The sequence below is a fragment of the Ciconia boyciana genome, chromosome 4, assembly GCF_034638445.1.
Source record: "Ciconia boyciana chromosome 4, ASM3463844v1, whole genome shotgun sequence".
Classification (NCBI taxonomy): Eukaryota; Metazoa; Chordata; class Aves; order Ciconiiformes; family Ciconiidae; genus Ciconia; species Ciconia boyciana.
In genome coordinates, this window is record NC_132937.1 from 65,103,489 (window position 1) to 65,127,852 (window position 24,364).

Here is a 24,364-nt window from a genome sequence, read left to right on the forward strand (position 1 = left end):
GCTACTAGCAGATCACTTACTGTATTCACATACAGGGGAACATGATGAAAAATCAAGTGCTGTAGTTAAATTTCACTATAAAAATCAGAAAAGGTTAGAATAAAGCTAGTTTGTTTGGGTTTTTTGATTGCTACTCTTTTCCAGTCCCCAAAATGAAAACACTCTGCATAACTATTCTATAGAAGAAGTAAGAACACAAGCTAGAAATTTAGCTTTATACCAAGCTAGAAAAAAATCCTAAGAAAAAGGTATAACAAACGAACTGATTAGAAAGAGATATAGACCTCATCGAAACAACTGCACTTTTGTCTACCACTTTACAGAATTTTAGATCAAGCTGTTTCTGTTAACAAAAAAACTGTTTGAAGGCAGGCAAATATATGCTCCAAATATACTTATGGCCCTCTTTATAAGCAGGAGAAATAAAATGGAAATTCGAGAACTTTTAAACCTGTTTTGTGCTACAACAAAACACACAAGTTTGGTTCAAGTTTGGTTATTTTCTTAACTAATAAATCAACATCTGAGGATTCATACATCCCTAAGGCTAAAAATAAAGGGAAACCTTAACAGCTCGAAGTACAGTACAGTCAGCCAAAAATCAAGCCCATGAATATCTGTATAGTGAAAATAGATGCACAGAGGATGAAGGGATAAATGACGTTGAAAGGCTAAGGGCATCTATCAGTGGGCCTCCAAAACCTCCACCAATATAGATATTCAAGAAAGCAAACTAAGCAGGAATTATATTATTACTGGAAAGGCTAGTTTGTACTAACTGAACTATGTTTTCCTCTTCTCTTGCTAATTAAGAAAGGTCATGACTAAGTTGCTAAAAATACTGCATTATGCATTTTTGCCCCTTCTGCCTGTTTTGACTATAGAAAAAGCCATTCAATATTAAAAAGTGATCACAAACTAAAAGTACAATTTACAGCTGGTGGAGAGATATTGCCAGATCAAATATTTAAAAACTTGCATTGCCTTTAACAACGTTTCTTGTTCTGCCTGCGAAACTCAAAACATGTTTTGTTACGCATGCCCTCTATGCAGGTAAAGTTGTCAAGTCCTTATTCTGTTCCTATGAGCACAGAGCAGTCTGTGAAGCAGTAGAAAGTCTAAATTAGATTTCCCAAACTCTAACACAGTGCCTTGATGCATGGTTCATTCCTTTCTCTATCAACCTCATTACATTAATAAGGAAACAATCTGTGCATCAAAACACAAGTTCAATACGAAGGTCATAATCTGACTTTTTTTTCAAATTTAGCGTATCTTACCAGTCCATAGGCTGTAATTCTTTCATGTTCTTGTGTTACATCAGCTACATAGGCAAATATTACAGAAAAGGTAACAGAAAAGATTCCAGATACCGAAATCATAGCGAAGTACCACCTAATGATTTAAAAGCAACAATTAGAAAGTTTAAGCTAAGACCTTTTGCTTTTCTCTTACTAGTCAAGCAAGTTTGTATTTAAGCTATGAGAAGCGTTCCTCAAGAACTAACACAGAGCTTTACTGGAGATGAATGATGGTGCAGTCTCACTTAAATATTGGCAAACAGCATTTAACTTTTAATATTCTACTGTTTACTTTACATCAGCCTAAAAAAAGAGGCAGCCCCTTCAGGACATGGTACCTATACATTTTCACACTCTCAAAGCTAACGCAAGTTTAATTTATTAAAAAGGAACTTAGAACTCAGTTTCTCAACCAGCTAAGGAAAAAACTATCATATATAATGCTTCAAAAGCTGAACTCTGAATGCACTCAGTGTACACAAAGTTCTTCTGTAATCCTCCTAAGTTTCACAATGAATGTAAATGAAACTGAAACCAAGTCAATTCCACTCAGTTAAGACTTCAAAATTGCCTAATCAAAGAGTTAAAAGACATTGTTTGCAGCAATTACACTTTTCTGTGGTCAATAAATTTTAAGGTTCATTTAGCTTTAAAGATATGGTTATTACAGCATTGTCAGACCTCAGGGAAAAAAAAATTAACAGCTGAGCTTAAAACTGAGTTAGACAGGGCTATCAAACCATTTCAGTTACTGTTATACTTGTGTGAATACAGTAACTAAATCACATGCCGTAATTTCTACTTTTAAGATACAAGGTTTTAACACCTCTTAAACAGAAAAACTCCAGACTAATGCAATGAGGTCTTGAAAGGAAAGTGGCTTTCCTCTTGCCTTATTGTCCCCTCTCCCACTTCCTCAAACTACTCTTCTGACTGAATTTCTGCTGTACTGACAAGCTCACTACTGCAGTTTGTACCACTTACCATGGACTTATTCTCATTAATGGAATTGGGGCACAGGTGAAGAAAACAGTAAGAAGAAGAAAAGATTTTCTTCCCCATGCATCTGATAGAGCACCTATTAGCGGAGCACTGAGAAAGGACAAAAAACCCTGTGACAGAAAAAAACCAATTAATATGTCTATATTTACATTTCCAAGTTTCACTTTAACCACAATATAAAAGAATTAAAACTGCAATTTAAAATAAATTGAACACAAACTGTAGATAAGTGAAACTGTACACAATTTCTTCTACAGTCTACTTTTCTGTGATTCCCATGTTTTATGTTTCAAATCTATTAAACCTGAGTGCATTTTAAAAAAAAAGCATACATTTTTTCAAGATCGATTTGATTCAATATAGAAGTATCACAGACTGCAAAAGCTTCTTAAAAAATCTGCAAAATCTACAGTCTAGTTTCACAAAGGACATCATCTTAGCCTCTATCATGAGACTTAGTGCTAGATCCCAAACTCAAATTCCTCTCTAATTTGGACTGTCTTAAGGGAGAGTTTTGGGTAACCTAACTGTTTTCTGAAACCAATTAAACAGAACACTTATTGCTTTATACTACATATTTATCATGTACAGGACATTTGTACATTGCAAGAACTATGACAACCGTCTGAGCAAGCTTGACAACTTGAGATAGTGGAACACCATAATGATATTCCAGGGGCAAAAGTCAGACTTACAGGTACAGTTGTCATGGAAAAGATTGACTAAGGATCAAATATTAGATTTTTCAGCATTTCATAAAGTCCTAGAATCTAGGCCTCAAATCTGTTCTGTATTACACAGAAGAATTAAAATAAGCAAAGCCTTTCACAGGTTTGTTAACTGCAAAACCTCCACAACAGATGCATCTTCCTCCTAATTAGTATATTGTTCTCTCATCAATCCGACTCTGCCATAAATCCAAACATTAGTAAATACATGGTTCTCTAAGTACCTCAATAGACTGGAAGTCTACTCCAGCTAACTTTAGCTAACCTCTAGTATTCACATATAGTCACCTTCAAGTTTAACATATGTGTACAGACTACTGTACTAAATCACTATTCTGCCAAATCCCAATAAACAATTCTAATTCCAATTATTTCAGTTAAGTCAGTTGAGAGCAAAAGCTATAAAGCCAGACCACTGGATCCTAGGAAAGTTAGATGCCTTAGCTGAAATTAATGTTTTTGCTCCTTACAGTCAGATTTCAGTAGAATATGAACTAACATGTTTTGCTGTCAACCAAAACACTTTTGATGTTTCATAAACAGCATTTTAAAGAAAATATTGGACACTGAAGTCCAAGCTCGCTCTGGTCTATGCTCCTCTGTTTATTACACCTGTTAGAGCAATACATACATTTAGTCCATGATATTATTGCAGTTTTCTACAGCTATGCTCTGTAGAAAATATATGGGGAACCCTTCATTCACTACTTTTAAGTGGTACTCATAGTTACAATGCACTGTGAACGAACAGAGGTGAAAGAAAACACCAAGAGGAACATGAACTTTGTTTTTCTAAGAGAACAATTTGAAGTTAACTTCCTCTTTCAGTTTGAGACATCCCAATATCTCTAGTGCATGGTATTCTGCCAATCCACCATGAAAGATATCAAGACAGCAAGTACATCCTAAAGATGTCCTGTTCTTACAGCTAAAAACAACGCTTTATATTTGTTACAGAATACAAGCTAAATAATTTCTGGGTGCTATAAATTAACTTAGTCATAAATTACACTAAGTGCTTTGAAGCCTCTCAGTAAGACAGCTAGCAAAGAAGAGACTTTCAAGTTTTAGTTATGCTAGAGAAATTTTGCAAGCTTTTTTTGTGGCAACAATCCAGCATGACCACTGTGTGAATGCAGTGGTGTAAGTAAGCTATAAGCTGCCTTGAACATCTTGACCATCACAGAACACTCAAAGAGACCAGGGGGTAAAAAAAAAAAAAACCCACACAAAAAAAACCCCAAAAAACACCACTAAAAACCAACCAACCCTGCTGAAAATTAGCTTTTATACCACATCTTGGACAAAGTCACAGTGTTTAAGTGCTTCATTTTTTATTTCAATGGTATCATCATGGCTGTATTGATCTGCTTTTGATATAAATCATCTAATATTAGGAAGCAGACATTAAAAACCTAGCTCCATTCTCAGAAGGATCCTTATCAAGATTACAATAGCTACAGCTGGTACCTATTCAAATGAGAGAATTTTAAACTTCTGAGCAATATTCCACTTCTTTCAAGATGCTACCATTTAGCAGTAAAACTTGAATTGAGCCCAAGAACACAACCATTACAATGAAAAAATGGTTTAAGAATTAATTACATTCTCAGTGTTTTGGATGTTCTTATGGAGAACACAGGAGAGACAAATTACAATACAGGAACACACAGAATATTTAGGTCAGAGGTTTTAGAAAAATCTTACCTTAACACCTTGAATAAGACCATTCATTAAAAATGTATGATGGGAAAATGTTTCATGTAAGACCTGATGGGGGAAAAAAAGCATTATTTGAATCAGGAGAGACAGGAGAAAGTTGATTTAAAGTTTAAATTTGATTTGTAAAACAGGATAGCTCTATTGGGACTTGTTAAAAAAGTATCTTATCCCAGAATTATACTCTTATTTGTCTTCACGAGAAAACATTGACAAGGTTTAATATCAATTTATTGGCATAAATTCCTCTGTTGGCACAGACCATGCTGTACTGCAGAGAGAGTTTGGTTTGGGGTACTTTGCTCAATAGGGGGTCAATGTAAGCAAAAAGCATATCTCCATGTGGTACAAATCACAGAATTTTTGAGGTAGGTAATTCCTTCAAAAGGCTGACCCAATCATTGTTATTAATTAGGAGTGAAAGTGAGATTCGGCTAACTTATTCTGTCAAGAAAAAAACTGCACTATATTCACAACTGCCCAAAAAGGCACTGTGCAAACTGTTTCTGAACAAATTTCCAATATTCAATACTCATACAGTTAGAAACACTTCCGATGAACAAGTAGATGGTTATAAATACTATTAATACTAGCAACAGTTCTGAGTGTTTCATGTATCCTTTAAGTACAGCCATGAATTCATTTAAGGTGCTTTACCAGCAGTCTTAATTCAAGGGCAAGCATGTTAATCTATACTAAACAGATTTACCGTAAATATGCAAGAGAGTTAAAAGGCCTCACAGGTGGTACTGTGTCAATTAAAAAACTTATTGCAATGATCAAAGCATGTATGCACACACACTTCAAATTCATTTGCTGTTTTTATCTATAGATAAGTGCCAATAACTACAAAAATTATTTATATGCATATTGAGAAAGCCACTAGCCTGAAGAAACACAATACTTTAGTGTCACTGAAAAATACCAGCATCATTTTTCAAGGATGACTGAGATTCTCAAATCATAGGTTTTATAAAGGTGGTTGCTCCCATGTTAACTACTGGTCAGACGATTCTGTTTATTTACAGAAGGAAAAAGGTCTCATCTTCTGTTTGGATATTTAAAAAAATTTTGCACCTGTTTGACCACTGATCTTACAATATGAATGGAGAAAAAAAAGTCAGGGTTCAAATTAGAGATCTAGAAAGCAGATGTCTTCCACGTCAAAAAAAAAAAGGCAAGCAGGAAGCTTACAGAGTCAAATGTAATTATCTTTCTGTAAAGTGTTTTCCAGCATTCTTCCTGGGAGGCAACCCCTGCTGATATTGGTTCAAGCTTTTGAGATTAATTTCTGTTAACTTTATAGACACGAGAAATGCAAGTTGACAAACTGGTAGAGGCAACTGCCTTACTCAAGTTCTACCAACAGAAATATTTACATAGTCAAAAAAAGATTATATTGAAGACAAAATACGCCATTAAGTGATTAATATTGCTTATGGTGATTTACTAATATTGTCTTACAAGTCCATAAATAAGAGGAATCAGCATAAGCTTTGGGCAGTCTGTGAGCAAAATAGCCTTTGCGTGCTTTATAAACACTTTAAATCTTTTCTTCTCTAAGTATAGTGTCATGTAACAAACACTACAGCTTTGCTGACAGATGTCAAAAGAAGTGAAAAAGTAATCTAAAAAATGAACTTTAAATAATCTCAGCTATCACAGAATACATACAATTTATTTTGATAATAAAAAACACAACATTTTAATCTGATGGAATGTTGACAATGACCTGGAGAATCATGACACAACCACGAAAAAAAATGAGTGATCACGAGCTTTGATCAACAGGCCAGACATTTCCAATTCTGCCCTTCCTACCAGACAAACCTGCTTGAGCAGAAGTGGGCAGCCAGCAGTTCAAAGGCTGAACGTTACTCATAAGAAAGCTCTACATGACTTCTAGTACTGCTGGCTGATCAGCAGGCCAAAGTAAGTTACCACAAGTATGTTACAAGACAGAAGCGTGTAAAGTATCAAACCAGATTTGAAATTATTTAAATCAAACAGCAGCCTTTCAGTGTATGCAAAGCTGATTACAAATAAAGATGATCATCCCCAAGAACACAGAAGTAATTTACACCTGTGTAAGGTAAGTTACACCATTATATGTATCTCAGTGCTTTAAATTAAGTTTTCTGTCCAACGTAACAGCCTCCTAAGTATTCAAGACCACGTAATAGAGGAACACAACATTCAAAATAAAAGACATTCAAGACCACAACTGTACTGAATCCACATACTTCAGTCAAAATAAGTATTTAGCTTTACATTAGAAGCATTTCATAACACTGCCATTAGACATGGTGCAATGATAAATACTAATTTCAAGAATTAACATTTCAGCTGCATGTGACTAAAAGTTAAAATGCATATAGAACTTCTTCAATTGGAGTACACTATTGAGGAACTATTGAAGAACCCACCTAACAGTTTTATTAAAGTGGGAGTTTTTTGAAGACTGTGTAAGAATTACTATTTGCACATTATCCCTTTAAATGAGACGTGTCAAGCTTGGGCAACTTGAAGTTGAGCATTTTGGTTAAGAAAAAAAAGGAAAGAAAAAAAAGAAACAAGAAAGACCACCCAGTGAGCTTCCTCATATTTTGCCCCTGGCAAGACAGCATGACAGGATGGTAATTTAGTGAGACATCTTTACGGAAATCCGTTAACTGTTTATATGGACTTTTTTGTTATTAAGCTATGTTAAAAAGATCAGTAATTGTCTTCAGGAAGGTTAGACAAACACCTTTCAAGAGTTACATAGATGATTTTATTTGGAGTTTGGGGAAGGGAAAATAATTAAATGCAAGGTCTTTCAATTCCACAAAACCTTGCTCATCATGTATTCAAAGTGCTCTCAGATATTATCTGATGAAAAACTGGACTAACAGACTTTTGATGACTTCTCTCTGGCAGGCCTGATTTCAACTAATAAGACCCATGTCTTCAGATGAAAGGCTTCATATCCTATTACCAAACACTCAAATTATATATTTATCTGGAAAATAACTGCATTCCAGAACAGATTAAATACTTATAAAATCCATTTCTTACATGAAAGCCTTTACATTTTACTTCAAGTCACATGCTGACAAAAGAGCCAGCCCACAGTAGTGCACAAAATTTAGTATGGGATGCATAGTTTATTCAATTGTTATGACTGGAAGATGAATTGAATGATGAAGTCTTTAAAAAAAGCCAGAATTCCCAGAGAGACTTTCATCAATACACTAAACTGATGTTACTCTAAAAGGCAAATAAAAGTTTGAGAGTAGTACAGCGTTTTGCTAATTTATTTTTCACTATCTTTTAGTTTTTCAGCAGTCCAGATCTCTCTGTAGTATACTATATTGTGCAGCATTAAATGTTAAGACTCCTGGAATTCAGTTAATGAGGTAAGCAGGAAGTGTAAAACAAATTAAAACACCCATCCCTAGGAATCAGCAAATTAACTTTTGTCATTACTGCCAAGACAAGAGCAGATAGGTGATACTTACTGTTAGCATTGGAGTTGTCAAGAGCCCCCAGGCAAAGAATTCTAGAAATATGACCACCACCGCATGGTATACGCTTGGCCGGCCAATACCTTGTTGCTAAAAAAGAAAAACAGATGCAGTGGTTGTACACATCCAGTTCATTACACGTGCAAAGATCTCTTACAAACATTTTGAGCATAACCAGCTTTCAGGATGACCTACTACCAAGCCCTTGGGAACAATAATAAGCCAAACAAGGGTGGAGAAAAGTTATTACAAAACAACTAAAGATTTCCCAGGGAACTTGAGAAAGTTTGTTCCCTCAAACTCTTGTTGACTGGAGAGAACTATTTTCGCCATTCCTGATATTGCCCTGCACTGCTCTCACCTCCAGTGTACCTTTAGGTTTCCTCCCCCTTGAGCACTATTCACAACCCTTCCACAGCAGTGTGACAAATGGCGTAACTCTCCCTGCTACCTCCACAAGTGACAACGAAACAGATCTGCTTTATGAAGATCACATCACCATTACAACAAAACTGTGACAATGTACATAATCAGAAGAGCACCAATTTTTGTATTTGAAACTGTCAAAGTCTGAGAAAAGAAGAGGCAGCTTATGCTGTCTGTACAACTGCTTTCTGTTGACTGATGACCAACTGATTTTATGCTTGGGTGTGACCACAGACTAGATACCCTGGAGCCATTCTACTGATCAACAAGTAATCCCAGGAAAAATTAGCAAACCATGGAAGTGCTCACGATGCTGTGAAACTGCTACCATTCAAGAACGAAGGACTGGATCCCAGATGAGAGATCTGGAATCTTTTTGTTTAGTCGAACCAGGCAGAACCCTTGGGTAAAGCAGATTTAACCAGAACTGCTGCTGTCTTTCATTTCTATGTGCCCCTTGCCATAGTAACTGTTTTACAAAGTTTTTGGGTTCTAAAATTACTTTTTCCCTTTCCCCTAACACTTGTACGGGAGATTGTTTTTCACTGTAGAAGTGAAAAACACTGAAGAAGATTGTTTTTGAGTGTTTCTAGCCAATCCAAGCCATTACACTCCCACAGGATTGGCAATTCTTACAAAGGAGCAGTACAGCGCTCTCATGTTACTCCCATACATACCTGAAGTTTACCCAAAATATAAAAGGACACTTCTCTTGCACGTTGTGCAATCTAATAATGCAGGATTCAATTGAAGAGACATAATCTAGTGACAAGTATCAACCAGATTGTGTCATTTCAGCAGGTGGAGAGTAGGGAGAACATGAAACTCAGGGTCTCCCCCTGAACCCAAAAACAGTCAAGACAGCCTACAACGAAGGCAGAGCAGAGACACATTTGGTGTTTCTCCCCTGCTCAGTACCTTTCATCTAGATTAGTAGGAATTATAGGTTTAGAAAACACTTGTATTACAAGATTCATTTAAGCTAACCACCTATAGTAAAGATTTTTAAAGAAATCCCTACTGCTTGGACAGTCTAAGTGCCCAGATCTCTAAAAATTTTTAAATCTATCAGAGTTCATCAAAACCTGTAGCAGCAAACTAAAAGTAACCTAGACAACATTTTTTTCTAGCTAATAAGATTCAAATTATTTTCTACATTGCAGCTGGCTTCAAAGCTTGAGGATTTGAAGAAAACAGTTCTCTTTCTCCTGGGAAATATATGATAATATCGTAGAGCAAAGATTATCTCTGGCAGGCTGTTAAGTTTCAAGCATTACTAACATTTCTCCATAGGTCACCATGCAATTTTTAATCTCTAAATAGCAAAGATTCCAAAGATTGGGGGGGGGGGGGGGGAATCTTCCTCATATAAGAAGTATGCAAGTACTTCTACATAATGTAGTAAGATAACAATTATTAGAGTATTTTTTTGCCAAGATGTATGTCAGTCAGACTAGCACTTAACACAGATTACACTGAAGTCTGAAGATCCCTTCCACAGAGGTTTCCTCTGGAAAAGGCAAGTTTTACAGTAGAGAGTAGGCTGGGGAGTTCCTGCCTTTCTCCTGCCTCTACTTTACTTCCCCCCACCTCTGTACCACTAAGCATGATGTTGGATCATAAACCTCTGGTTTGCATTCAGCAAATAGTTCTAATGCCACTAAAAATGAAGTTTAGGAGCGTTTGTTTTTTTTAATAATGTTTCATTACATGCAAATTTGATCTGAGATTTACGTAGTTTACCAGAAAGATGATGTACGTACATACTCAAAAAGACATGCATGTTTTTTTCCTCAGAAGTCATTTAAAAACTGCCGTGAAAGAAAAGTATTTTTGCTGTACTGAGCCTAAATGAGTATTTCCTGGAGATCAAAATAGTCTGCAAAGCATTTTTGGCAGTATCACGCAGCTTACAGATAGTTGCACTGAACTACTAAAAAAACCCAGAATTCTCTATAGCCTTTTGGATTCAAGACATAACCTGGAAAAGTAGAATTTAAATCCTGAAAAGAACATGCACCTGTCAAAATGTAGTCAAACTTTCCACATCAGATATACTAATAGCTACCCATCTATGATCCACATAGACTGTAGTTGGTGATTTTCAGTTTTCTTTACAGAGCCCTAAATGTCTAGATTAATTCAAGATCACTTGTGCAAATGGCTGTATCAGGAAACTAAAATCATGCAAACAGGAAAATTCACTGACATTGTCAAATGGACCAATGCAGATAGTTACTTCTGGATGCCCATCTTTTCTGTAGGTCCTAAAAACTCTTATCACAAAAGCTTTCAATTTTTAATCAAGCATCAAGGTTGTTTTCAAGAAAAGAAAACAGCTTATGATTGATCAAGTACACAACCTGGATCACTAATAAAAAAGCAACAAAAACTCTTTACTCATTTTGAAATCAAAGAGCTTTCTAAAAACACTTCACACTTGCTTTTAAGTTGAAGCTGCCCCAGAAGTAATGGGTGTGGCTCATTTCTATACTGAGAAAATACTCTGCAACTGAATGCAACTGCACGCAATTTACATAAAGAACAAAATTGAGACACACATGCAAAAAATGGTTATAAACTTGGAGCACAAAGAGCTTTAGGCTTCTTGAACTAGACAATATGGGGACAACCTACTGAATTCTTTACGGTTAAAAAGATTTAAATAGTATTTCAGAAATAGCCCAGAGCTTGTCAACATACAAGTTGCTTTCATCATCCTCTGCCCCCAAATTTTACAGTGATAATTTTAAAAATTAAGTGCCCTCATAAAATCTGTTATGGGCTTATTTTCTATCCACACGAATCTTCTTCATAGGACAGCCCAGTGTGTGGGCTGAGAAACTATGTATCAACACTAGGATTGCTTTCAAATGCAGCTGCTGGTCAAGCTATTACACTTGCATAATCAATAATGAGAAAAATATTATGTAATCTCAAATGCTTAACAATACAAGTTTAAGGCCACCATTATAAAATCTGAAGTCCTAGAAGTTCTAACAAAATATCTACTGTTTCTCCAATTTTACACTTCTGCTCCTTCTATGCTTCTTTTCGCCCATACCCAGTTCTAAAAAACTTTTTTTCTTCTGCCTTTATTGGAGGCAGAATAAACCCAAAAGTTAACTCGAAGACAACAGGGAAAACTACTGCAATGCAATACAAACATTTTTTTAAAGCAGAACACAGCTGTTAAACATTAATAAACCCATGAGAAGATGTCAAGATCATAAATCCAGCTGGCTAGGAATTGCTCATAGAAAAGGGGAAAAAATTGCAATATATTAAGAATACCCTATCTTAGACAATTTGAAGGAGAACTAGTACAATTCAGCCTAAAATACTCCACAGCATGACGCAATTTTATAGCCGATCCCAGATCTGCAGGGCAAAGCTAGAATTAACAGTGTTCATTTATTCACACAACTTTTAGGTAACTATTTATCTGTTAATTCAAATCTGAAATTTAACAATTAAAATTGCTTGAATGGCTGCAAAAGCATGTTAACATGCAATTGCAAACACGCTTAACTTTGTTTATCTTAAGCAATGTGTTTATTTCAGAACAAAACCACTTCTCACTGTTCAAATCCTGAAGTCCTCCAGAGCGCCTTTTCAAACTTTCCACATTGGATATAGTCCTGCTAGGCAGATGAAGAAAAACACTTGACTGGGTAAATACAGCATGCTTTTTTCCCCCCTTCATGAGTGTGAAGCAGCAGAGCCCATTCATTGCCCACAGAGCTGGCCACGCATTCTCCATCCTTGAAACTGGAAAAGCCCTAGGCAACCTGCACTGACCTCACAGCTGATCCCACCATCAGGAGGACGAGGTCTCCCTGAAGTCCCTTTCCAGTCAAATAATACTGTTACCTGTCAGGCAGATAAGAACCAAACTCAAGCTGAACTTCTGAACAGACAAGCACAGGAACTTGCCTTTCTCCCCCCAACACCCTCCTCCAGGCAATTCTTTCCCACCAGGCCGTAGGGTCTCTCAGGAGAGCCTCCTAGTTGCTTGTTCTACTTCCAGTACAGAGATGACTTTGTAAACAGCACTCACTGTTCTTCTATAGTATGTAAACCAACATTCAACTGTACTAATATGAAGAGTTTTCTTTCTTTCTTTTTTTAAAAAGTGTCTACAGAAACATTCCCCCCCTCCAAAAATTAACTGCTACATTTTTTTACACAACCATGTGCACTGCGGTCCACTATGTCAACTCTCATGTTTTCAAGAAAACAAAGAACTGAACTAACAGAATCAGTAAAACATTCTAAGAAACATGCTTTCATGTACGAATCATTCAGACCTTGAAGTTCATGCCAAATTACAAAGCGCATTCCCTTTCCACATTTATCTTCACTGCTATTTTCCTAGCTTCCTTGCCAAAATTCAACCATTTCAAATGTAAACTTTTCCTGGTATGCTTCACCACATCACTATTTAATCATTCTATTCTAGCACAAATACTATGCTACCAATTCATCTCACTACGTTATGGATGCTCTTTTCTCCACACATACTACCCAGACAGCTCTCTAGGCATATTAAATGTTTCCCTTGCTCTCTTCTCCTCTTTCTAGTGCATACTGTCTTTAAAGTTCACATAGAAGTATTTAGGAACCACCTTAATTCCAACTGTTCCCCACAAATGCCCCATTTGTTGGAACTGGCAAGAATTCACTCAAGTGCAAAAAGCATCCTGAAGACCTTGGCTGCCTTTGCCACATGAAGGAATCACCAAGTGATTGTGTACAGACCTCAGTCTAAGACACGTAACTTGTATGCAGTGCAAAAAAATCACCGAACACAAGTGAAAGTACTTTCCAGCACAGCAGAGCTTTTAGCATTTTAGATGTCCCTTGTGAGCTGGAATATAAATTATAACTAATTCAGTTTATACTTTGTCCAAACTTGTATTTCAGTTGCAAAAGAAATACCTTAAGCAGATCTGTATCTGGACAGTAAGATCATGATGCACTCTCTCAAGAAAAAGCTAGGCTAAATCATGTTCCACAGGTCTAGAGTATCAGAACCACAACTCGTTCAAAATGGAAAAGGCTGCACAGATTTTGTAAAGAGAAACCATGCCTTAAAAAATTCCTGGAGTTCTCAAAAGAACATGTATGGATAAGGGAGATCACGTTAATAAACCTTCTGAAAATTCAAGTAAACATACTCCAAGACCCTCACCAAAGGCTCTTAAAGCAAGCAAAAAAGGGTGCGAACTCTTGACAGGAATTAAAAAGTAAAAAAAAAAAAAAGATAAAAAAGAAAAAAAGAAAAGAAACAGGATAAATTAAAAAAAAAAACAAACCAACAATCTGTTTCCACAGCAGAGGAAGTTACCAGATGAGTCCCAGTGCTCTGTCCTAGGGCCTATGTAGTTCAACACATTAATAACTGAGCTGTAAAAAGGATGGAAGCAAAGTGACAAAGTTCACTGATGATAAAACACAGTTCACGTTAGAAAGTTAGAGGGCAGTGGTGAAGAACATCAGAAGTTGATGGAATCAGTAAAACAAATTAAATGGCAGATTAAAGTTAATGTAGATAAATTTTACCAATGCAACCATGAAAAAACAATTTTAATTCCACATATAGGGTGACTACTACTTAGGAATATGATCCTGGAGAAAACAGTTCCATGAAAGACACCAGTTTAGCATTCAGCAGTGGTTTACAAAAGTGCATTCAAAGATACACCCTGTTAGGAAAAAGATTATCATTATATTACTGCATAAACATGTGATGTGCCTGCCTTGCTAACCCTCTGCTTCTGGTGTTCTAACCATTTTTATTAGATCTATGTAAAGATCCTCCCTCTTATCCCATGACTGCTTGTTTTGTTCAGAAGCTTTAAGCAATACCCATTGCTGAATAGTCTATTTTACAGAAGCACAAGTGAAAGAGGCCCACAGAAGGACAAAGAACATTGCCAGACGTATGGAGGAATGCTGAAGCAGGTTCCTCCAAGCTGCAGTCAAAACATCTGCAGAAAGATACAACTGGGATTTATTGAACTGGGAATGACATGATGGGTGTGAAGAGAAAACAATTGTCACTGTCTTCTTATACTAAAATACAAGCAAATAAGTAAAGCAGGACCCAAGACAGCAAGCTTAAATTGCATGGCACTTCACACAATTTACTGTCAGGGTCTAAAATGTCTTGCCACAGCATTTCTCCTGCTGGGAACACATTCCTGTCTAAGTTTAGACTGGATAAGCTTATGAAGCAGGAATCTTCTGAGGCACATAAAACATGAAAACACCATTTCTGGTTCAGTGTTTGAGACTGAGGCCATCGAGGGTAGAAAGAACATCCAAGAGAACAATCACCATACACCCACCACATTCTGAAACCTCAGCTTTAAGCAGTACTCCATTCTCTAACTAAACTACTTCTTACAGAAATAATGTATAACCAGCATATTACGCTACACCAAATTGCAAGCCAATTTATCCATTGCTGACGTTTTCTTCCTAAAATGTAGAAAGATACACAACACTGAGAAATTCCTCTAAAAAGCACAGACTGCTTAGTTAATTCACATGCTTCTCCATGGGATAGATAATTACTCAAGCTCATTGCCCAGTGGTTAAGCTTGGATCTTCAGTACTAAAATATCAAGTCTTATTTATATAATTCAGTTTCTATTGCTCTAGCCTAGCATACTTTCCTCTAGACACAAAACGTTCGAGATGGCCAGAAACTGGATCAGTAACAGCAAACTCAGAACAGCGAAGGTGCCCTCTCAGCATGAACATAAGCAAGAGTCATCTGGTTTTAAAGACAGCAGCTAATCACTCCTGGTAACAGTTCAGAGTTTAGACTCGGTATTAATTTAACATGATGGGAAGATTCAGAGTGACACTGGCAACCTTGAGAAGGCAACACAGTTTACGTCTAATTATTCAGATTTAACAGGAAAAATATTTTTTATGTGGGAGAAAATAGTGCTGCACAAAGTACTAAATACCCAAACTGACAATTTGAACAATGTGCTTACTAATAGCAATTCAATTTAAATCCTACAAGGAAGAAATTTAAGAAACCAGCTTACTGGACTGAAAGGCATTTCAGTAAAGTCTCGTAACATTTAATCATGCTGCCTCAGTTTCAGCATGTTATATTTTTTATTAAGTGTTAAAAAGAAAAATGCTAGCAGTAAGGGTTAAAACCTGTAATTCTTTGGGTATATACCAGTTGTGCTTCACTGTGTAAAACAGTTTAATGAATAAAGGCTGGCAAACTTCCGAGATGTACAGTTTTAACCTTCAGAATGCTTTCATTATGCTTCTAAAAAACACAGATGTCTTGGGCTTCACAATAGCTGAGGCATTTTACAGTGTCCAAGAACATGAAACTAATGTATGATTAATTCTCAGCGAGGTACCTGGGTGTGTTTTCTCCTTAGATATCCCATTTGGGGACTTCTCCCATAAGGGAACTTTATTTAGACAGCACGGTACTGTATTTTGTTAAAAAGCTTCCTTAGTGTGGCATTATTTTACGGACAATAGGTTGCATAAAAATGAAGTACATGGTATGAATATTCTGCATATCATGCTAAGTTTTATACTACCAGTGTTCATAATTCAGATGGAACAACATTGCATAACCAGTAACAAAATGTCCATGGCATCATTTACTTCAATTTCTGAAGCTCACTGAAATCAGGGAAATACAGCCAACGGAAACTGATTTAATTCCAGCGGAATTTACTTAAACATACTATTGTTCTTATTAGTTTTGAGCCAGTAACTCAATTCATAAAAAGTCTTTTGTTCAGCGTTTATATTTTAGTTCTTCAATTCAGTGAAGTCAATGCATTCAACAGGGTGAAGTTAGTTACAGATAAATTAAAAACCAGAAGCTTGTTACTCCCAAGCTGGAGGGATATGGGGAGAAAGCCTTGTGCAACCTGACAGACTTGGTCATACTCTTCCACTTTGTCCTACCGGTCACATGTGACCAAAGAATCAGAATAAAAATTAAAATTAAAACATCCTTCACAGACCAAAGAAGCAGCTCACCAAAATTTCATTTCTGCATTTACTGTTTGTCAGCAGCCCAAAGGGCAAGCTTCCACTTTCAAATGGCAGGGATGCACTCCCACTTGATACCAAAGAGATCTCTGCAATTACATCTAAAGCCACGATCCAGCTCCTCCTATTTTAGTCTGAATAAGCTCTTTCAATGAAGTCTAAGCAGAGAGAGTTCTAGCAATATGACAGCCACATGAGAATCACAGGGAGGTGCAGGAACTGCAGTAACAAAGTAGGAAACTGTTCACTCAGGAATTGTAAAGCAGACCCTAAGCTGATGTAAGTGTAACTGTATTACTGCTGTATCAATGTACAGAAGATATGGCTAGAGACCATGTCTTTCTCTCTTGTAGGAGATGTATCACAGGAACACAAAGTCCCTTAAGGGCACAACTAGGAGGGAGGGGGCAAAAAACCCACCAAGGAAGCAAAACCTAAGATCATTTTATAAATTAAGAATTTATGTCATTTAGAAGCTAAATTTTCAAACTGATAAAACAGCATATTTTAAGTACTCAAAAGCATTATTTTAATCCTTAATCCAACTTTAACAAGCATTCCATCCATTAATAAACAAACAGGTTAGCACCTTTGTCAGTTATGGATTTATCTTCCATTTGAGTTTTACTCTTCTTCAAAGTTAGAGAAAGAAATGCAAGTTCTTTGATTTTTTAAAAATTTCTTTACCTGTACCCTCCATTTCCTACCCTCTGTTCATATTTAAATAAATTCATCCATTTTTCTTCTATATAATGTCATCATCCTTTATTTCTTTCACCACGTCATCCATGCCAATAACACTGAAAGCTTACATCTCTTAACGAAAATGTTAACAGGCCTCTTCTAGAGTTAGTTTCCTATTCTGCCTTCAGATTGGGTTACTGCATCATATGTATCTAGAGTCCTAAACGGGAGCTGCTGTACACAAACCTAGAACAGCAAATATACCACACAGCAGACATCAGCTGCACTTCTTGAAGGAGTCCAACCTGCTTTTTGGAAGACATAACCATTTCTAAAAAGAGAACTGAAAGACTCGACTACAGACGTGATAGGTTACAAGAAGTGTGAAGTAGCCACTTTGGAATTAACTTACATAAAATAACCTGAACTAATGAATTCAATAGAAGAACTTTTTTTACATCTTCTCTGGGTTAATCACGTATTAAAAGTACCTTAGCACCTTCATCAGATATGGATAAGGGACAAAGAACCTACTGAAATCAAACAGATGGTTTCAAGATTATTTTGTTACGTTCTTGAGTTCTAGCCATGATATCACATTAATGCTACACTATTAATGCTCAGCTAAAGATAGTACAAGTTCATTCATTTCAACATTAACATAAAACAGTAAACTATCCTCTCTCCGATGGGAGAGATGCTTATCTGTGGGAGGGTAGGTGTCCCAGGTAGCAGATGTTGGCTCCCTGACACAAACTTAACATTATTTTAAAACTTTTGGCATAATCCACACGTTCAGCATATCTAATTTTTTGAGTAAAGTAATATTAAATACTTTATTCAGGAACACCCAAACATGAATATAGTGTAAAAAAAGTATTAATAGCTAGTAAGTCAGGTTGCAAATAAAATTTACGTGATTTCAACTTGCCAAAAGAGATTTATTATGGCAAGGCTTTGCCTAGCTTTGTATCTGCACCCCTTCAAAAACTGGCAATGACAGGATCATCTGCTTTGTTACTTTGTGTGTTCACCTACTCCCATCTTATGCTCTGGGCTCGCTGCCAACAAAACACGACGGGGTTGTATCATCTCAGCCAGGCCCATCCTGCCTGAAACAAGTCACCTGTCCCTACCTACTGCAGAAAGCTCAGGAGGTGTCATCTCAGATCTGTTTTTAAGGCATCGTGTCAGCACACACATACAAAGGGAAAGGCTTAAACCGCCCAAAAGATGTTTCTGCTGGGAAGTAATTACGCACCACTGCTGCACTTACAAACACAACTTCCCTAGAGATGCTTTCAAGTGAGCGCACAGCTCCTTTCCAGCTCCTTTTATTTGCACAGACATCTTCATGTAGTGGGAAGAGACAAAACAGAAAGAGCAGTAAGTTATTAAAATTGCATGGTAACTCTACGGTTTCAGTTTACCAAGAGGCACCTCCTAGAACTCCAAAGGAAAACTAACCTTTACTTGCAGGCACCCAGGGACTGATGTATTTTAAAAGAAAACTTATTCACAACCACCTGCTTACAGGTGTCGCCTCTACCCGGGATAAACTAGTAACGAATGCGCCGGTGCTGGCAGAGACGAGGCGGCGCGGCCGGCGGGAAGCCCGGGGCCGGTCCGGCCGGAGGTGCCGCCAACCGCGGCCGGCGGGAACCCGGCACCCCGCCGCACCCCAACTTCCAGAAAGTTTCCAGGGCCGCGGGGGCACCCCGGGGACGCTGTGGGGGCCAGCTGGCCCCTCACGGGCGGAGCGGGCCCTAGCCGCCACTGGCCGCCCGGCCCGGCCCGGCCCGCACCGCGGCGGCGCCCGCACGCCGACGCCCCCGCGGAGCCCAGCGCCCCCAGCCCCGCCCCGCACTCACCGCGCCGCCGCCGCCCGCCTTCAGGCCGACCCTCTTCACCAGCATGATGCAGCCGCCCCGCCTGGCACCGCCGCCCTCCCTCGGCGGGGGCGGCCCCGCTGCCGCCGCCGCCGCCGCCGCCGCCGCCGCCGCCGCCTCCGCCTCCTCCTCTTCCTCCCGGGCCGGGGCTGGCGGCGGCTCCGGCTCGGGGCTCATGTCGCTCCCACCATGCTCCCGGAGAGGCCGGGCCGGAGGAGCAGCAGATGCGGAACGAGCTGGGGGCGGCCTCCCGCTCCCGCCCGCAGCCGCCTCCGCCGCGCCGCCTGGGCGGGGCGCCGCCGCCGGGCTCACGTGACCGCGCGGCCCCACCCCGCCCCCTCCGCCTCGGCGGAACTGTTCCCGGCCGGACGGAAGGCGCGCGCCCTCTCCTCCGGCGGTTGGCGGGGAGGCGCGCGCGGCGGGGCGTGGGGCTGAGGCGCCGGCCTGGCGTTGGCTGCCTGGCAGGGGTATGGCCGGTGGCGGCTCCCAGCTTCCCTCCGGGAAGGTGAGCCTCTTCCACACTAGCGCCCTGTGTGGCTTCGTTAAACTTTGCGGGGCTCGTTGGCCCTTCGCCACCAGGCAGTCTGTTTGCGAGCTTGGTTTCCTCTCGTCTAAGTACTACGAGGCCAGCTGGTTATCATAAGTATCACAAATTATCGTAAGAAGTAGGACTGCTTACTTCTCAGTTCACCATATGTGCACAAATGGAGTATTTTGAGGCAATGTAGTGCTGACAGTAAAGATCATGACTACTAACAGGCCATGAAAACTCAATACAGCAGGCCAGTTGCCCACCCAGAATAAGCTGTTCACCAGAGAGCTCAAAATGACCGCGCGTGGCCGATGCTGAGAGGCCTTCATCCTGCGAGTGCTTCCTTCCGTCTTGGTATGTTACTGGTGTCAAGTCATTGTTTTCCCTGGTACCTCAGGTGTTCTCCACTAAGTACCAAGCTGTTTACAGAATCAGAACTTTCCAGTTTGCTAGAATAATAAATGTTAATTTAAAATGGCATTTTCTATTTGCTGTGTATCTATTTTGTGAGTGTGTAGCAAGCTAAATACTTGCTAAATACAGCGCATTCTGAAATTCATGTGATTTCAACTTGCCAAAAGAGATTTATCATGGCAAGGCTTTGCCTAGTTTTGTATCTGCACCCGTTCAAAAGCTGGCAATGACAGGATCATCTGCTTTGTTACTTTGTGTGTTCCCCTACTCCCATCTTATGCTCTGGGCTCGCTGCCAACAAAACACGACGGGGTTGTATCATCTCAGCCAGGCCCATCCTGCCTGAAACAAGTCACCTGTCCCTACCTACTGCAGAAAGCTGAGGAGGTGTCATCTCAGATCTGTTTTTACGGCATCATGTCAGCACGCATGTATGAAGGGAAATATATCTTCTATGGTGCGTTACACAGCAATTTAACAAGTGTTCTCTTTTAGCAAAGCGTGTGTTGGCTTGAAAGGATTTCTCTATACGACCTTTTTTTGAAGCTCTGTTTTGTTTAAAGTAGACATCAGCATTTTAAGAGGAACATTGGATACCATGAACTAAATAGATAAGCAAAATTATCTTTCCTATTATATAGGGATTAGTAAATCAACACATATTCTTTAAAATTACTTTTCCTAGCTAGCCCAAGCCAATTGTGTGTAGAATTTCATGCTGTCTTTCCGCTTTTTTGTTTTGGTAGCCTAGAAACGCTTGCAAAACCTTTCATTTTTTCAAAAGTAGTCACCACTAGGAAATATAGTAATATTTTTGCTCCTTTGAAGACAAGACCATTTTTCTATTGACTTGACAACCAAGGGACTTCATCCCTTACAGTTTTGGGCTTTTTTTAATTAACAGGCTTCAAAATACTGAGAACTTTTTAAATTCAAACAGCTTCCTCAGTTGGAAAGGTATGAATTTACAAGCTTAATACATCAGCTTTTGTAGGTAGACAGGTTTCTGGCTACCACATCAAGTTCATGTAAAAAGTATTGCTTGAAGTCATCCTTGTAATTTGAAAATTTCAGCATTAAAATATTTGCATATATCACTTAAGTATTTAATCCAATTCATATACAAATCAATAGAAAGCCTTTCATCAACTTTTATGGCTGTTCATTCAGGCTCAATAGAGAGCTACTAGTAATTTTATGTCATTATGTCCTTGTCCCTTGCCGAATTGGAAGTTGGAATGGTTTTGCTCACATGCTGAGCTAGGTATATTATATTTATTAAGAACTGGTTAACCAAATAACTGGAAACAAAAAGAAGGAATCAATACTCAGTTTATGAAGAGATGTTACTGGTACAGTTCCCCTCAATTCTGTGCTCTATGCTTTTTAGAATATTCTTAAGCAATATTTTTAAGCTATCTGGAGGGGAGATTAATAAAGAAGATATAAAGTTTATTACAGAATGCTATTCAGCATGATCAAAACAATAAAGAGTTGTAAAATAATATAATGAACTCGAGCGAATGCTAAAATGTCAGCTGAAAATGTTGATGAATGAATATAGGTTATCTAGGGGAAAAGAATTCTAATTGGTCATTGGGTTTATAGGTCTCTGAATTAGCTATTTCTACTTAGGAAGGATACTCGGAACTGTATAAATAGTTTTCTGAATGCTCAGAAGTGGTTAAAAAGGAAAACAGAAATTTTGAAAATATTAGGACATCACTAGATGAGAAAAAAGTTGAGAATACTGTATCAACATATCATGAATCCACGAAGTCTCTAGGCTGTTCTCATCCCCATCTCAAAAAGGAAGTATTTAACTAAAAATAAAAAAAAGTACAACGTGGAGACCAGGATGGGCAGAGTCACGGAATGGCTTCAGTATGTGAGAGAGAACTGAGAGAAGAGAATGATATGACAGCAATTATAAAATCCTGACTGGTATGGAGAAGGTGTCTGTTATCGTTACTTGATATCCTCTCATAATGCAGGAAGAGGAGGCACTAAATGGAATGATCAGGTAACAAGTTTAAAACAATCAGAAACAAGTGTTTTTCCAGGGAAATTGTCATAAAACTACGGAACTCATATCCATGGGATATTTTGGTTCAAAAGTACAAGTGGTTTAAAAGGCAATTACACAAATTTGTGGAATAAAACTCCATTAAGGGCTATTAAGCAACAGAAAGTCCCTAAGCTGCTGGCTGCATGAAGGTGGGTGAGTTTATTGGAAGATCCTTCTGCTGTTGCTCATATTTTTCACTCTTTCCATAAGCATACAGTAATGTCTCAGAACCAGGATAGGTGGAAGTTTGGTGTAGCTCTGCATATCTGCACTTTTATTTTAAGGCTTGAGTCTTGGCAGTCTTACAGACTCAGAGTCTTTGAAACAGAAACCACAATAGCACTGTCTGACCAACTTTGCATCCAGCAGCTGGTCTGACAGAAGTATAACTGCCCCATTTGTGTCATTGAGTATATGCTTTCTAGAAAATTGATGCTAATTTGTATGTCAGTGCTGATAACCATTATTACTGATCAAAGAAATACTGAAGATTACAGAATCATTTGAACGCAGAAGGTGATGTCATTGGTTGGGCCCAGCTAGGCAGAGCTTGAGAAGGCGATCTGTGCAGCTTGTGAGAGTGGTCTGTCTTGGCAGAGTGCTGATGAAGATGCTCTTACTCGGTGAGCTGTCAATAAAAATAATTTGAAGGCTGGTATTAATGAAGCAATAGTGTGTGCAAGAGGTGGGCCAGCTCATTCTGCGGGATAGACACTTGCCATAGTTTCTCCATTCAATCTGAGCTATGTGTAACAATAACGTGAGCTATAGATATTATGGACCAGAAGCACCCTCCACCTTCTCCTTACTCCATACATCACAGTTCTTGGTGAGAAAAGTTTAGAACTGACAAGCCATCTTTTCAATTTCTTTGTGTTATTAAAGGCATGAGGAACAAAATCAGTGAAATGTGCTCATACTGCAATTTAGCTGTGTACATTGCCAGAATTCATTACTAGTTGGCTCAAATTCATTCTAGCCTAGTCCCCAACATTCACTACAGTAAGATCACTTTCTTTTATACTCTTGGGCCCGCTTGTAATTTATTAATTTCCTATGACCCCAGACAACTTTGAAGGAAATCCATGCAGCCTGGGTACTCCAGGGACCATTGACCGACACTACTTCTACATTGTACTTTTCTACCTAAAATCACTTGCATCTCATAAAACTAGATACTTATATTTTTTTCCACGGTGTTACTCTAAGCTTTTTCAGAGCTCGTCCAGATAATACAGTAGATAGTTCCTTGCATGCATCAACCCTTTGTTACTGATAAAATAATCATAACGGTAGCAAAGATAGTATACTCTAAGGAGAAATCTGGTGTAGGCAAAACCTGGGAATCTCCTGCTTTTATTTGATGGTCTTTACTAACAGAAAGTACTCAGAGTAAGGAAGAGATCAAATCCTATCAGCTATTAAAAAGGAGTCCCACTAGATGGGGTTATAGTTTCAGATGAAGAGTATTTACTAACCTGGTTTGAGGACAAGCATTTTTTTGTTTCTTATTTTGTTCAAGTTACCTACATAGTTCTGTGCAATTAAGAGTATATTCTCGTTATCTCTTCAGTTCACCAGCAGATTTTTGTGACCATCCTTTCGTTCAGCAAAGCTATTGTAGCTTTATCTCAGTAAATTATTGATGTGTTTGGGGCACTGTTGCCACTGTTCATAGATTTCAGTGGCTGAAAATCTGTTACATTTTTGTTTGTTTTTTTCTTCTCTGTCCCTAGCACTACTGCAGTATCATTTTATATGCTACCATATAGCAATTACAGAAAAAAATCTGTCACAAATCATCTTAATTTGGAATTAGTAACATCATTGGTGCCATAATCTGTAAACCGTTTGGAACAGAGGTTTTATTTGTTTATTTGTTTTTGTGAAGGAAGACTAGTTAGCACAGAGGTGCCCTATAACTGGGTTCAAATTCTCCTCAAGGCAAATACTAAATAATTACATTCAAGGTAAGTAATAATTATGTTCTTAGATCCTTGTTACTGCTCAGTTTTAAAATAAGTTTCTCAAATGAGGATTAAC

At 38.4% G+C, this 24,364-nt stretch overlaps 1 protein-coding gene across 1 annotated transcript in view; it reads right to left on the bottom strand.

Moving 5' to 3' along the window:
- The window catches only part of MFSD14B (major facilitator superfamily domain containing 14B), a 33,433-nt gene extending 13,752 nt beyond the window's left edge, over positions 1 to 19,681 (bottom strand). The window contains exons 1-5 of the mRNA XM_072859864.1: positions 19,290 to 19,681; positions 8,251 to 8,346; positions 4,739 to 4,801; positions 2,286 to 2,413; positions 1,281 to 1,395 (exon numbers count right to left, since the gene is read on the bottom strand). Of these exons, the coding sequence (XP_072715965.1) occupies positions 1,281 to 1,395; positions 2,286 to 2,413; positions 4,739 to 4,801; positions 8,251 to 8,346; positions 19,290 to 19,484 (597 nt within the window). The 5' untranslated portion in view covers positions 19,485 to 19,681. The remainder of the gene's footprint in view (positions 1 to 1,280; positions 1,396 to 2,285; positions 2,414 to 4,738; positions 4,802 to 8,250; positions 8,347 to 19,289) is intronic.
- Positions 19,682 to 24,364: the final 4,683 nt, after the last annotated feature.